General features: G+C 38.2%; 1 protein-coding gene across 2 annotated transcripts in view; it reads left to right on the top strand.

Moving 5' to 3' along the window:
* Tmem63 (transmembrane protein 63) overlaps positions 1 to 15,592 on the top strand; it is a 154,100-nt gene that overhangs the window by 97,921 nt on the left and 40,587 nt on the right. For both annotated transcript variants that reach the window (XM_089238706.1, XM_089238707.1), the window contains exons 14-16: positions 903 to 1,059; positions 1,266 to 1,372; positions 9,857 to 9,943. In XM_089238706.1, coding sequence (XP_089094832.1) covers positions 903 to 1,059; positions 1,266 to 1,372; positions 9,857 to 9,943 — 351 coding nt within the window. The remainder of the gene's footprint in view (positions 1 to 902; positions 1,060 to 1,265; positions 1,373 to 9,856; positions 9,944 to 15,592) is intronic.

The raw sequence follows: 15,592 nt of genomic DNA, 5'->3' as shown, positions 1-15,592 counted from the left end.
GTGCAGGTGATCAGACAGGATGCTTACGTACCTGTCACCTGTCAGAGTCGTATCTAGACGTATCAGGGGTCCCATATCACGCCAACTGCACACGCCCCATACCATCACAGAGCCTCCGCCAGCTTGAACAGTCCCCTGTTGACATGTAGGGTCCATGGATTCATGAGGTTGTCTCCATACCCGTACACGTCCATCAGCTCGAAGCAATTGGAACCGAGACTCATCAGACCAGGCAATGTGTTTCCAGTTCTCAACAGTCCAATGTCGGTGTTGTCGGGCCCAGGCGAGGTATAAAGTTTTGTGTCGTGCAGTCATCAAGGGTACACGAGTAAGCCTTCGGCTCCGAAAGCCCATATCGATGATGTTTTGTTGAATGGTTCGCACGCTAACACTTGTTGATGGCCCAGCATTGAAATCTGCAGCGATTTGTGGAAGGGTTGTACGTCTGTCACGTTTAATGATTCTCGTCAGTCGTCGTTGGTCCCGTTTTTGCATGATCTTTTTTCGGCCGCAACGATGTCGTAGATTTAATTTTTTACCGTATTCCCGATATTCACGGTACACTTGTGAAATGGTCGTACGTGAAAATCCAAATTTCATCGCTACCTCGTAGATGCTATGTCCCATCTCTCGTGCGCCGACTATAACACCATGTTCAAACTCACTTAAATCTCGATAACCTGCCGTTGTAGCAGCAGTAACCGATCTAACAACTATGCCAGACACTTGTTGTGTTATATAGGCATTGTCGACCGCAGCGCCATACTCTGGTTCCATATCTCTTTATTTGCATACGCATGCCTGTACCAGTTTTTTTGGCTCTTCAGTTTAGATACCCTGTAGAAATAATTGGGTTTTTTTTCTAATTATTTAATTTTTTTAATGCATCATTATATTTTCAGGGAAAATCTTTCCATATCATCTGGTATTTGGTACTTAAAGGCTGTTACTGTCAATCTGCTCTTGATTTTACTATTCTTTTTTTTGACTACACCGACTGTTGTTCTTAACACTCTAAGTAGGCTGGACATAATTGTGGTACAAAAACTGGTGCAAAGGGTAATGTATCTTGCAGCTTTTTCTCAAAGTATTTTAATGTGGTTCATTAGTGTTATTGACTTATTTAATTAGTGTTTATTTAGACAGCTTGTTAGGTCTTTTACTGGCTGAGTTGATACATAAAAAAATTAACATTTAATTTATCGCTACTCATAAAATTAATTATTTTTGCATTTTTTATTAGGTTTTTTTCTCTCTTTCTTTAGACTCCTTTACTGTCTGAGTTCTTCTCAACATTTTTACTGCTTGTTGTATCAGTATTATTGCCAGTAGTTATACGTTATTCAGATCAGTTCATGTCTCATTGGACCAGGTAAGTAAATATTATCTAGCATATATAAATTTGTGATCATCCAAAATAGGTCCAAAATATAAATATACATATATATATATATACATACATACATACATACATACATACACATACAGGGTGATCAGCGAATAAGCCCTTATTTCAAAATTAAATATCTCTACAACCAAGATCAATAGAATTATGCGGTAAACGGTACGTTTAATAGCAAAACTGTAAGAATGTTGCACAGAAATTTTGAAAATTTAGTTTTTTTTAATTTTTTAAAATTAAAAAAAAAAACTAGAGATTTTGGGGTTCCGAAAATCCTCATTTGTGTGAAGAGAAACCATTGCATTCGCCTAAAGTTACTGCATGGGCTGCGGTATGTGCCAGAGGCATTATCGACCCCTTCTTCGTGAAAGAAACGATTACTACTGAACGTTATGTTACAATTTTGGAACAATTTGTCAACACACATGGCGTATACTGCAGCCCATGCAGTAACTTTAGGCGAATGCAGTGGTTTCTCTTCACACAAATGAGGATTTTTGGAACCCCAAAATCTCCAGTTTTGTTTTTTTTTGTATTAAATTTTGAAAAATTTAAAAAAAAAACTAAATTTTCAAAATTTCTGTACAACATTCTTACAGTTTTGTTAATAAACGTACCGTTTACCGCATAATTCTATTGATCTTTGTTGTAGAGATATTTAATTTTGAAATAAGGGCTTATTCGCTGATCACCCTGTGTGTATATATATATACAGGGTGATTATAAAAAAACTATCCCGACATATGGGCCCCAAACTATCATACCATTCACAGAAACTGAATGAAATTTTGGCATAAGGTATTTTGATGTATGCGCTCAAGAATGATATGGAAAACAACAGTGTCACTCTAACAGTTACGGTTACAGTGAGAAAATTTCGAAAATATCAAATGGCCAACACCAAGTTTTTTGTATTGGAATGTGATCTCCATTGTGAAAAACCCTAAATAGCGTTCGAACGGCAACTGTAGCATGAAAATCACCGGCGGTAGATAGGCTAAAAGTGAGGACAACCAATAAGGACAGAGAAGCAGCATAAAATAAAGCATTTTATTGTGTTTCACAAATTTTCCACGTGTCCTTGTAGAGGACTAATCAGGCTGGGATCTCAGCCGAAGAAATGGTGTGACGAATGAAACGAACATTAATGCTCTGGTGCACGGCAAAGTCCTTTTTACTTTTTCCTTGCCTAGCTCCGGGGATTTTCGTGCTACAGGTGCCATTCCAACGCTATTTAGTGTTTTTCAGTATGGAGATCGCATTCCAATACAAAAAACTTGGTGTTGCCATTTGATATTTTCGAAATTTTCTCACTGTAACCGTAACTGTTAGAGTGACACTGTTGTTTTCCATATCATTCTTGAGCGCATTCCTCAAAATACCTTATGCCAAAATTTCATTCAGTTTCTGTGAATGGTATGATAGTTAGAGGCCCATATGTCGGATAGTTTTTTTATAATCACCCCGTATATATATATATATATGTGTGTGTGTATATATTATGTAATGTTATCCATGTGACCTGATGAATAAGTCTGGCTTTGCATTGTCATAGTTTTATCGCTAAAGACTATAGAGGAGTACTTATTGAATCTTAAAATAGAGCCCTGATTCAAACAATGGCCCTTATAAATTATTGAAGGTTTTTATTAATATGCTCACAAATTTTTTTAATTTGTCTTTTTATTAAAATAAAAGCCTCCAAAATAATTCAAGTTCCAGGGCCCTGAACTATGAAGCTGACCCCGTCTGCCATGAACATGAGAGATGTGATTTTTGAGCTGCAACATCCTTTTTCCTTTACATGTCTGTAGCATCTGCAAGCAGAACATTTACTACTGACTCCTACATCTGCTAGCACTTTAAGAGAAGCATAGGTGTTGTACTGACTTCCTGATATGCTGATGTCCTCTGCCCAAACTTCCCTATTTCCACTCGAATGAAATCGCCATGAAAGTTTGGAAATCCACACTTAGGAAAAAAAACTTTTGGAACTTTTTCTATATCACAACTATCTTAGATTTTTGCACATGTGTGCATTTTCTCATATAATTACTATTTAAATATATGATTCCTTAAATATTCCCAGTGACAAATGATTTTTTAAAATTTAAGTTAACCACTCCGAATTAATTTGATTTTACAATCAGAAAGGAAAATACAGTATAAAAAGCTCTGTGCATTAGGAGTAGAATATCTCATGTTTCAAGATCATTTGATTTATTTCATTAAGTGTCAACATTTTAGGAAAGAATCATTCTATTTAAATTAATAAATTGATCATATATGGGTTATTTTTACGAAATTGGAAAAAAACATTATCAAACATAAATGTCAACCAAAAAAAAATTTTAAAGACACTTCTTCCTTCCACTACCTGCTGATAAATGAAATATAATAAGCAGTGAAGTTTGTTTTAAATTGATTGTGAAAAAAAATTATTTAAGTTTAACATTGTTAAGAGATGGGCGAATCCGACATGTCATTTTGCCTATTTCAGCACTAATTTGATATTTATGCTTGGCACTTGCAACATGTTCCATCTATTTTAGTTGCTCATTTTCATTTTAGGCAAACGCTGATACTCTGAATACATTTTTTGTCAGTTGCATTTTTATTATTTTATTTTTTGTTTCTTGCTCTTTTTCTTTTTCTTTTTTTGTCAATTTTATGGGAACAACAGATTTCTAATTTGTCTACGTTTTGCTAGAGTAGGAGTTGCATTGTCAAAGCTGTCTTTAGATGAAAAATTACTGCAGCTTCATGTTGCAGTCAAGAAATCTGGGTTTTTTTTTTTTTTATTCCCCCATCCCAGACTATTATTGAACCTTCTTTCTTGTTACCTAATGACAGGAGAAAGACATCTTTATATATTTTGCAACACTGTTCAAAAATTAACTTGAATTAACTTTGCCTGGTGAAAATGTGCTTAGATGTTAGAGGTTGCCAAACTGAAACATGCGGTAAAGTGAAAATAATTTTAAATTATATATTTCTCTCACAAAAAAAGTAGCCAGGAAAAGGACATTTAATAAAAACACTCTTATTTTTTCATGAATAAATTCACAATTCAAATTTATTCAAAAGGAGTTCAAGTGATGGCTACATTCTTTACCTTTTCAACAAAAAATTTGATAGGTGGCAACTGGTGTTATAGGACACGAATCAATGTTTCCCAAATGTCAGAAATGAAAAAAAAAAGGCTGGGGAAATTTTTCATTTGGCTATAAACTATAGATAAAAATACTTAAAATTATGAAAAGATTAAATACGAAAGTGTACTAGTCCTAAAAATATATACTATTGAAAATAAGAATATATTTTTGTTTTAAGATAGAAAGTTATTACTTTAAAATTTGAAAAATGGGCTGGGAACAGAGCCAGGAGAAAGACATTTTCTTGGGAAATAAAAATTTGTTCAAGCAAATTTTAGAAATCTGTTGATGAAAAAATTATAAATAGAGTGGTGACATGTCAGAAACAGAGATATAAATAGTGGTGAAAAAAAATTCTATGCCAAATATATTTAATTTAAACTGCTGGTGAGAAAAATCAGATCAATTCCATGAGACTATTCCATAAATTACATTGAAATTTGAATAATGAATCAATCGTTAATCAGATTGCTGTACAAATAAAATATAAAATAAATGTGTATTCCAGCCTGATCATCTTTGCATCAGCCAGAAACCTTTTAGATAGCAGAGTTACGTTACCTTTGATAAGTCACCATCTGGTGGCTGCATCAGCAATTTTGAGCTTGGCCGTCCATGTTTGGTTCCTTTCAGTGTACATGAGCTCTAAGGAAAGATTGAAATATTTGTTGCTTTTGTAGTCTAGGTGCTCACCCAGAAAATAAGAGAGCACGTGTTCAATTCCCACATGGGCAGTTGAATTCTCTCTTTCCTAAATGCATTTTCACGTCAGCTAGTTAAAAAACTTTGCATGCCTAGCAGAGAGTAATGTCATCCTTTGATAAACTATATTATGTGTAAAGAAAGATAAATATATCATCATCAACAACAACAACCACCATTTTCAATCCACTGCTGGATGAAGGTCTCCTCTAAATTTTTCCATTCTGCTCTGTCTGATGCTTTAGCCATCCAGTTGACTCCTGCCACTTTCCTGATCTCGTCAATCCCTCTTGCGTCGGGACGCCTTCTCGGCCGTTTAACACCACGGGGGTACCACTCTAGAATATTTGTTGTCCTGTCTTCTTGCAATATGTCCAGCCCATTTCCATTTCAAACGTTTGATTCTTTCCATGATATCATATACCTTTGTGTGGTTCCTTATCCAAGTGATTCGTTTTCTGTCTCTTCTTGCGATGCCTAACATACATCTTTCCATGCTCCTTTGCGTTGTCTGTAGCCTTTGTATCGTCTTGCTTGTGAGTGTCCATGTTTCAGCTTCATAAGTCAGTGCTGGTAGCACACACTGGTTAAAAACTTTTCTTTTCAGACATAATGTGAATCTTCAGAATAACGCAGTTTTTGCCAAAAGTGCTCCATCCAATCCTGATCCTTCTGTTTATTTCATTAATGATTCCATTGTCCATGGTAATTTCTTGTCCCAGGTATACATAGCTTTCTACTTTTTCTATCTCTGTGTTATTGAGCAGGATCCTCTTCTTCAAAGCAAAGGAGTTAAACATAACTTTAGTCTTTTGCAGATTAATTTTCAAACCCACCTGAATACTTGCCTTTGTCAGTTCTTGTATCATTTCTTCTAGTTCGTCTGGATTACTGCTGATAACAACAATGTCGTCTGCAAAACGCAAATGGTTGAGAAACTCTCCATTTATTTTAATTCCTTTTTTATCCCAATCCAGTTTTTTGAATACTTCTTCTAAAACAGCTGTAAAGAGTTTTGGTGAGATAGTATCACCCTGTCTTACTCCTTTTCCAAGTTTAATTTTTGCTTTTCCTTTATCCAAACGAATCGTTGCAGATGCTTTGTCATATACACTCATTGCCATAAAAATTTGCGCACCAAGAAATACTTGTGGGATCGAAAGTTGGCCTGAAGGTACATGTCGGGCAGATATGCAAATGATCAGAAATGCAGCGTGATTGCGCATTGCGTAATGCCACTAGAGGGCATTGAACTTCGTTCTCCTTGGAGTATAAAACAAGTAAGCAGAGCTTGCTGGAGTGTATTTAATCATTTGCAAAAGAAATGCTGAGGTAGACATGCCGTTACGCCGCCGTCGAAGACCATATGAGCAGTTGTCAGAGTTCGATAGGGGATGAATCAACGGGATGATGGAAGCTGGGTGGTCAGCTCAGCGAGTAGCTCGTCAACTAGGCCGTTCTGATTTTACTGTGAGGAGGTGTTGGGACCAGTGGACAGAAGAGACGTCATTTACACGGCTACCAGGTTCAGGACGCCCTCGACAGACCAGTCATCGAGAAGGCAGTCACATCATCCGAAAAGCAGGCGTAGAGCCAACTGCCTCATTGGCCGCTATCCAGACACAGGCAGCAGCTTCACTACGGGCCCCTGTGTCTTCCCGAACCATCGCAAGGCGCCTGGCTGAAGGACATCTGGTATCGCGGCGCCCATTACGTGTGCTGCCAATGACACCCACCCCTCAACGCCTCCGTTTGGAGTGGTGTCGAGCACGATGGGATTGGACTGCAACGGAATGGAACTAGGTCGTCTTCAGCGACGAATCGAGATTCAACTTGAGCAGTGATGACAATCGTGTTCGTGTGTGGAGTCCCCGCGTGGTGAACGCTTCAATCCTGCCTTCGCTTTACAGCGACACACCGCTCCCACAGCTGGTGTCATGGTATGGGGTGCCATTGCTTACGATACACAGTCACCCCTAATATTGATCCATGGCACAATGACAGCCCAGCGGTACGTCCATAACATCCTTCAGCCACATGTGTTGCCACTCATGGCAGGGCTCCCAGGAGCCATTTTTCAACAAGACAATGCTAGGCCACACACAGCAAGGATGTCACAAGACTGCCTCCGTCACATTACCACCCTTCCCTGGCCTGCTCTATCCCCAGATTTGTCACCAATCGAGCATATCTGGGATCATTTGGGACAGCAAGTTGGACACTCTACGAGGTTGGTCGAACTAGAGGTGCATTTACAGCAACTGTGGAACGCGATGTCTCAGGACATCATACGGAACTTGTATGCCTCAATGCCCGCTCGTATCGCATCGTGCATTCGCGCTAGAGGGGGGTCCAACAGAGTACTAAAACTTCTGTTCATCTGTACTTTTTTCTGCAATAAATGATCCTTTTTCTTGGATTTTCTAATCACTTACTTATATCAATGTAGTACTTACATGTGTAAAATTTCGTTTCATTTTGACGACTTCTTCTGGATGCGCAAATTTTTATGGCAATGAGTGTATTTTCTTGATGATATTGATGTAAGTCTTCTCTACCCCAATTACATCTAGAGCTTTAACAACAGCAGATGTGAAGACAGAGTCAAACACTTTCTCAAAATCAATTGAAGGCCATACAATGGTAATTCGTATTCCTTATGTCTCTCTATAAGTTCCCTGATTGTTTGGATGTGATCCATTGTACTAAATCCACTTCGAAATCCTGCCTGTTCTTTTGGTTGAGCTTTACCCAATTTCGATTCAAGCCTATATGTCAGCACTTTGGTGAAGATTTTATAAATTACTGATAGGAGACTTATTGGTCGATAGTTCTTGATATCCTCTTTTTCACCCTTTATGTAAAGAAGAACCTTCATTGCGTTATTCCAATCTTCGGGCACATCTGATTTTGTGAGACAATTTGTGAACAAGGCAGCTAGCATACTGGCAAATTCTTCTCCTGCTTCTTTAATAATGTCTATTGAAATCTCATCTTCACCTGGGTATTTGCCTTTTTTCATACATCTTATAGCCTTGTAGAGTTCCTCTTTCAGCACAGGTGCGCTACTTGTACAAATTCGGCTTCATTTTCTTTTCTTTCTGCTCCCTTTTCTCTGTCCCAATCCTGTTCTTCATGTTTGTATAGAGTATTATAAAATTCCTCAACAATACTAATGATTTTATTTCCATCTTTTCTTTTTAGTGCAAAAATTTCCTTTCTCCTAACACACAGTTTTCGTTTCACTGATTTTAAGCTCCTATTATCTTCCAATGCTTTCTTTACAATATCGCAATTGAACTTCCTGACATCTTCTGTAATCCGCTTTCGTACTGTCTTGCAAAGTTCTGCATATTCCACTTTTGATTTAGGGTCATTCTTCTTAATCTGAAATTCTCTCTGGCCTTTCATAAGTTTCTTTGTTTCTTCTGTTATTTTCTTCACCAGTTTGATTTCTTTTTCTCCAGCGACTTCTTTTGCTACTTTTTTTAGGGTAGTGGTTAAAGTTTTATTTGGTGACGTCTTGTTCATCCTCAGTGGTGTTATACAGCAAATCAAATCGGTTCTTCAGCTCTAACTGGAATTTATATCGATGTTCTTGAAGCTTTACCATATCGATGACAGTTTTCCTATTTTTGATAAGTTTCACTCTTTCCATTCTAGTGTTAATCCTTATTCTGCATCTAACCAGTCAATGATCACTTCCTTTATTGAATTTGTTGAGACCACTGCAGTCTTGGATCATATGCTTCTTATTAGATAGGATGTAGTCGATCTCACTAGTTGTTCCAGTTGGGCTTCTCCAGGTACACTTTCTTTGGGGTTTCTTCTTAAAAAATGAATTCATGATACATAACTGTTCGCTCTCTGCAAATTCGATGAGTTAGTTTCCTCTGTCGTTTCGTATACCGTAACCATGACTTCCAACTGAGCTTTCGCCATTTCTTCTCTCTCCAATTCTGGCATTGAAGTCACCCATTACTATCTTGATATGATGGTTTTTTTTACTATGCAGCTCGTCTAGTTCTTCATAAAAGTCTTCTACTTCTTCCTCAGAATAGCTAGTTGTTGGTGCATAGATTTGTATAATCTGTATCCGGTATCTGCTTGATATTTGCATAACCAGCTTTGCAACTCTATCAGATGTACTATCTAACTCAACTATGTGATCTTTCCACTTTTTATGAATGAGAAATTCTACTCCACTGGTTCTTCCATTATCAGTTCCCCTGTAGTAAAATACATGTCCACTGGCAATTTCGATTTTCTCCTTTCCTTTTCTTCTAATTTCACAGATGCCTAAGATGTCCCAATTTATTCTTTCCAGTTCTTCTTCCAACTCCTGCAAACGATTTTCTGAAGAAAGAGATCATTCGTTATACGTGGCCATGGTCATCATCTTATGGCAGCCTGGTCCAACCCAGAGATTCTTAGCACCCTCTGTCTTCATGTCTTGCTGGTTGCTGCCGTAACCAGGGACGCTCAGACTGCTGGGGACTGAGGGCCTTAGATAAATATATAATGTAAACTATATGTATGTGTAGTAAAATAATAAATATATATTTTATATATACCAAATTGAACTTTTATTTCACAGATCTACTCGAAATTTATCTATTATGGTGAAGACATTTGTATTTTTGATGTTCATGGTTGTTATTCTGCCTCTTTTGCAATTAACCAGGTATGTTAGTTTCATTAAAATTTTTCTAATTTGAAATTGAAAATTTTATTAATTTTTTAAATCTTGATTGGGTACAAGTAATACAAAGTAAGTTAAGGGGGTGACACTGCTTCAATCAACAGCTATTTAGGACCAATAAATGGCATTAGCTGAAGCATGAATGTAACTGGCCATCAAGCTTTTTTTCCATTTTTCGTGAAGTTATATCAAAGCTGACTGAGTTAACATAATTTGAGATGTGTGAATTCAAGACTCATGTAATGCTTGAGTTTATGCGCAGCATAAAGGTCTCTCCTCCTCCCCCCCCCCCTTTCCGATTTGACTCTTTAAAAACATACAGACCTGCAAATTCTCTAGATTTAGGCGGGAGATTGGATTTTTCTACGCTTTCTCCCACTCTCCAGAATTTATAGAAGTTCCTCCTGATCTTAGCCAAAAATTAGATTTCCTCTTGATATTAGTGGAAAAACTATGAGCATTAACTGCACTTATATTATTTTCGGGGTATGCTTTGCGCGATGAAAAACTAAAGCTGCTCTAGATAGTTGCGGTTGACATAAATTGCATATCACTTGATGGACAGGTGATTTTTTCTACTATGAAACCGGTTCTTCCATAAAAAACAGCACTCGACTGACAACTGGTTGGGTGTTCCATCATCATTGGCATATGGCGATAATCATGCTCTTCTCGCATTAACCTAAAAACTGATTTTTGTTTATTCCTTTTTTTGTGCACGACATTTTGGTAAACCATTGTGCCGGCTCATGAAAATTTCTCGCGCACGAGAAATGAATCGTGAACTGCCTTAGCGCCAAGTTCTCATCGAGAAATGGAGCTTGTCCGTGAGAAGTAAGTGAAATTTGATTATTTTGTGTATTAAATTTTTTCAAAATCATATTTGTGGTAATGTTTTTAAATAAGAATAAGAACTAAATGAAAAAAAAAATGTGAATAAAAAAAATCGGTGAGAAATAGCAGACGACATTTGGTGCCATAATTTTGTGTTGTGTTTAGGCATGAGAGTTACGTTATTTTAAAATATGAAATCATTTTATTTTTATATTCTGTATGATTTAGGACAAATGATGCATAACTAGAGGATTTCTAACTAACAGAGTTAGTTGAATCTTGAATCATTTCTGATCGCTCACATTTTCTGTTCCAAATTTGGCGAATTATTGCTACATACGAGCGACTTATCTCTGTTTTATTGAAAGAATCATGACTTATTTTATGTTTAAAGGGGAAAAATAACATGTTTAAATTACAAATATTTCTTATTTTATTATTTTTAAGTAACACATCAAAGTGAATTCAAATTAATTTAAAATCAGCTCTAGAATCGTGCTTGATTTCTTGATCTGCTGATTAGTCCACATTTCTCCCTTTTTTTTTCTTTCCCTCTCCTGCAGATGAATCATCATCATCACACCTCAACCCTATTTCAGAAACCCTCCATTCATTTCCTCTATCCTCCACATCTTTTGCTATGTGTGGACATCCCTTCTTCCACCCCTATGCAGTTTTTCCTTCCAAGTTGCAATTCTTATATCTCGTACCTCTTTGCTCCACTATGAGCTCACCCTTAGGCAGTGGTGGATTTACAATGAATGACTGAAAGAGCTGAGTATGTACCTAGAGGGCAAAGAACCAAGTCAATAAACAGCCAAAAGAATGAACCAGAGAGTATGCAAGCATATGAGCAACCATGGGAGTGTGGCACTACGATCGTTAAGAGAAAGCACACGCTTCTGGGGAGGAAAAAAAAAATTCATTGGTCTTGCTTCCCGCACTCAACAAGGTTGTACCACCTTCGTATAAATGAATTTCTTGTTCTCTATTTTGTTGTTTTGTGAAGCAACAATTGGTGACCCGGCATCTAACGATGTCCAATCCATCGGAGCAACCAACTGCAATGTTCCGGGTTGCTGTCAAAGCCCCACCGTTTTGGGCCAAACAACCCCATCTATGGTTCAAACAATTGGATTCTCAGTTCCTGGCTAGTGGAATTACCTCTGATTCCACTAAATACCACACAGCCGTTGCAGCCATGGATACGAGTGTTTTGGCACATGTGAGTGACCTCATCATGAATCCCCTGGCAGCAAACATGTACGACACACTAAAAAGATGCCTCCAAGCTGAATTTGCTGAACCAGATGAGCGACGCTTACAATGTTTGATGTATGAAGTCGAGCTGGGCGATCGTCTACCTTTGGCGTTATTCTGAGAAATGCGGGATCTATCTAGTGGCCGTCTCGGCGATGAAATACTTCAAAGTCTATGGATACAACGCTTACTATATCAAGTTCAAGCAATCCTCTCCATAAGTTCAGAAACTTTGGAAAAGTTATTGGAGATGGCAGACACACAAGATCATCAGCGTCAGCGGGAAGGCAGAAGTATAGAATATTTCGCAAAATTCCGACCACCCACAACAACTTTACGTGCAGCAGCTGACGGAAAAAATAGAGATTGACAGTGCAAGTTGACGTGCTACGCCGATCTCGGGAACAACGTGGAAACCCTCAACGTCCTCCCAATCGAAATCGCCATGAAGTTGCAAACTCCACAAGGTTTCGAAACGATCTCTGCTGGTATCATCGTGAATTCGGATCCAATGCCTGTAAGTGTGTACAACCATGTAGTTACTGTTCGGAAAATGACCAAACCGACAACTGATGGCGACAAGAGAGTTGGTTTCATTCAGCAGTCGCTTTTTCATCACAGACCCACTAAACAAGCTTTCGTTTCTCATTGACATTGGTGCGGATATTTCCGTAATACCCCGTTCGTCAGCTGATGGAAATAAACCATTCACTACTCACGCTTACCGCGGCAAATGGTTCTACAATAAAAACATACGGAAAGAAAATGATAAAAGTAAGTCTCGGATTGGCAAAAACTGTTTCATGGGTGTTTACCATTGCTGATGTATCTCGACCAATAATCTGCGCCAATTTTCTCAAAAGATTCCGACTCGCAGTGGATTTGGGAAACCGAGTTTTGGTCAACAACGGGGGGGGGGGGGGGGAACGGTCTACAACTGGAACAACTGTTTCTCCAACTGTGTCCCCTGCAGTAACTGTGACATATGGGCATGCAATTTTCCACAATCTATTACAAGAATATAAGGAGCTCACACGCGGAAGAAACATCAAGTCCAGTGCAAGCAACTCACGAAACGGTGCATCACATCGAAGCTACAAGAGTACCAGTTTACACGATAGCCCATCGATTAGGCCCAGAGATACTGTGAGCTGCCAAAGCTGAGTTTGATAAAATGATTACCATGGGTACATGTAGCCCTTCAAATAGTCAGTGGTCCAGTCCCCTCCACATGGTGAAAAAATCTGACAGTTCGGGAGGGGGGAGATGCTGTGGCGATTATAGAGCTTTCAATGCGAAGACGTTTCCTGACAGATATATCATTCAGAATATTATGGATTTCACTATGAATCTGCACGGTAAGTGCATGTTCTCTACCATAGACTTAGAACACGCTTATCAAATACAATTGTGTGCTTCCGATGTACCAAAAACCGCTATTGTCACCCCTTTTGGACTCTTTGAATTTAACGTCCTCAGTTTCGGGTTGCTTGTATTCCAGACTCTGCCACGAAGCTGGGCTGGAAGAGATCTCTGCAACAGGATAAATCCAGTGGCAAAGTTCTGGCGTTCATTCATTCAGTTTCAGGTTGCGAAACGCAGCGGAAACATTTCAGCACTATATAGACGAAATATTGTGAGGACTTCCATTCTGTTTCCCTTATCTAGACGACGTGTTGATTGCATCTTCAAACCTTGAAGAGCATGTCTCTCATGTGCATGAGGTCTTGAAACGTCTGTGTCAACACAGATTAAAAATAAATATCAACAAATGCGTGTTCGTATGCAGTTCAATCAAGTTTCTAGGACATTTAGTCAACTCGCAGGGCATTAAACTGCTACCAGCCAAGGCCGATGCCATTGACTCTTACCCAAGACCCAAAAACAAGGCAGAACTTTGCGATTTTTCAGTATGGTTCATTTTTACTATCGCTTTTTACCGAAAGCGGTTGCAACACAATTGCCGTCACAACAAAACACCTATAACCTGGACACCAGAGCTCATTAAAACTTTTGATGACACAAAACTCGCTGTTAAAGAAGCAGTTCTTTTGACACATCTGAAGCCCTATTCCCCAATCGCACTCGTGACAGATGGCAGCAACATAGCTATCGGCTCAGTGGTACAACAACGTGTCAGTGATAGCTGGCAGCCGCTCGGGTTTTTTTCGCAAACTGAGTGATACTGAAAAGCGATGCAGTGCTTATGATCGCGAACTCTTGGCAATTTTTACATCGATTGTTCACTTCCGAAATTTACTGGAGGGTAAACCTTTCACGGTTTTCACAGATCATAGGCCGTTGGTGTTCGTTTTCAATCAGAAAGCAGACAAGCTTTCTCCTAGACAAATTAATCAATTAAACCTAATTTCTCAGTTTACAACTGATATTCGTCATATCAAGGGAAAAAGCAATGTAGTAGCGGATGCTCTCTCGCGAGCAGGAGTTGACCTACTTTTTCCTTCTTCTATGAATTACGACCTCATCGCCGAAGCACAGAAGAATAACCTTGAACTGAAGCAGTTGCTTGACGGAGATATACCATCTTCACTCATTCTTCAGCAGCTCTCTTCCCCATCTGGAAAAACACAAATTTTTTCTGATACCTTGACGTCTAAACCATGGCCGTATATCCCTAAACAATATCGTTTGGAAGTGTTCAAAATTATTCATCATTTAGCGCATCCAGGTGTTAAATCCACTGTTAAAATTATCATAGTTTGATCAATGTGCCTTGTAAGAATTGTGATAAGAATAATAATGGTTATCTGACATCAAACCCCAATAAAACAGTTCTTGATGTCAATGCATTAATTTGTATTTCCATTATTCGGGTTGAAATTCAGGAGAAACTCATATATTTAGCCTGTCAGGACATTTTTCAGGAATAGAGGAAGTGATTCTTTTAGCTTATAGAAAAATATCTTATCTATATCCTCCCTTAGGTTCGAACCCGGGACCATGACAACAACCTTCACGATGGTAAACGAGCATCTTACCACCATGCCACTCGGACACTGCATGGTCGTACTAGCACTTATAGGAACACCCTGCATCCGTGTACTAGCATTTTAGTACATCGTTTTCTAAAAGAGATTGCTATCCCTTTATGGTTCACACCATACAAACCTATGGGATTTCTTATTCACAAAAACGAATTTCTAATCAGTTAAAATAATTATTCAAGGGAAAAATTATGCATTTTGCCTTGATTTTATTATCATCAACGAATGAATTCTTGCTTAGAAAAGTTGAATCGTTTTTACCTTGAATATTCAATATCCAATTCCCTCAATTTGGTGTGTTTCTATAAATCTCTGAACGCACTTAAAATTTCAGCAACTCTGGAGAAATGACACCGCTCACTTTTCGAAGGAAGCCTACTTTAGTTTACAATCTTAGTAGTATCGTGTAAGAAGTTGAATTGCTCGTTGATTAACGCTGTACGGAAATCGTGTTATAATGAATATCGACTATAAAAATATTCATCTTTTATATATTTCTCATGTTCATCTTTCACCGTGAAATACATTTCAG

The sequence above is a fragment of the Pholcus phalangioides genome, unplaced genomic scaffold (genome assembly GCF_987345545.1).
Source record: "Pholcus phalangioides strain wild (caught in Gottingen) unplaced genomic scaffold, Ppha-v1.0 ptg000011l_1, whole genome shotgun sequence".
Lineage (NCBI taxonomy): Eukaryota > Metazoa > Arthropoda > Arachnida > Araneae > Pholcidae > Pholcus > Pholcus phalangioides.
Note: the sequence above shows the minus strand (reverse complement) of the source record. Positions and strands in the feature narration are given on the sequence as shown.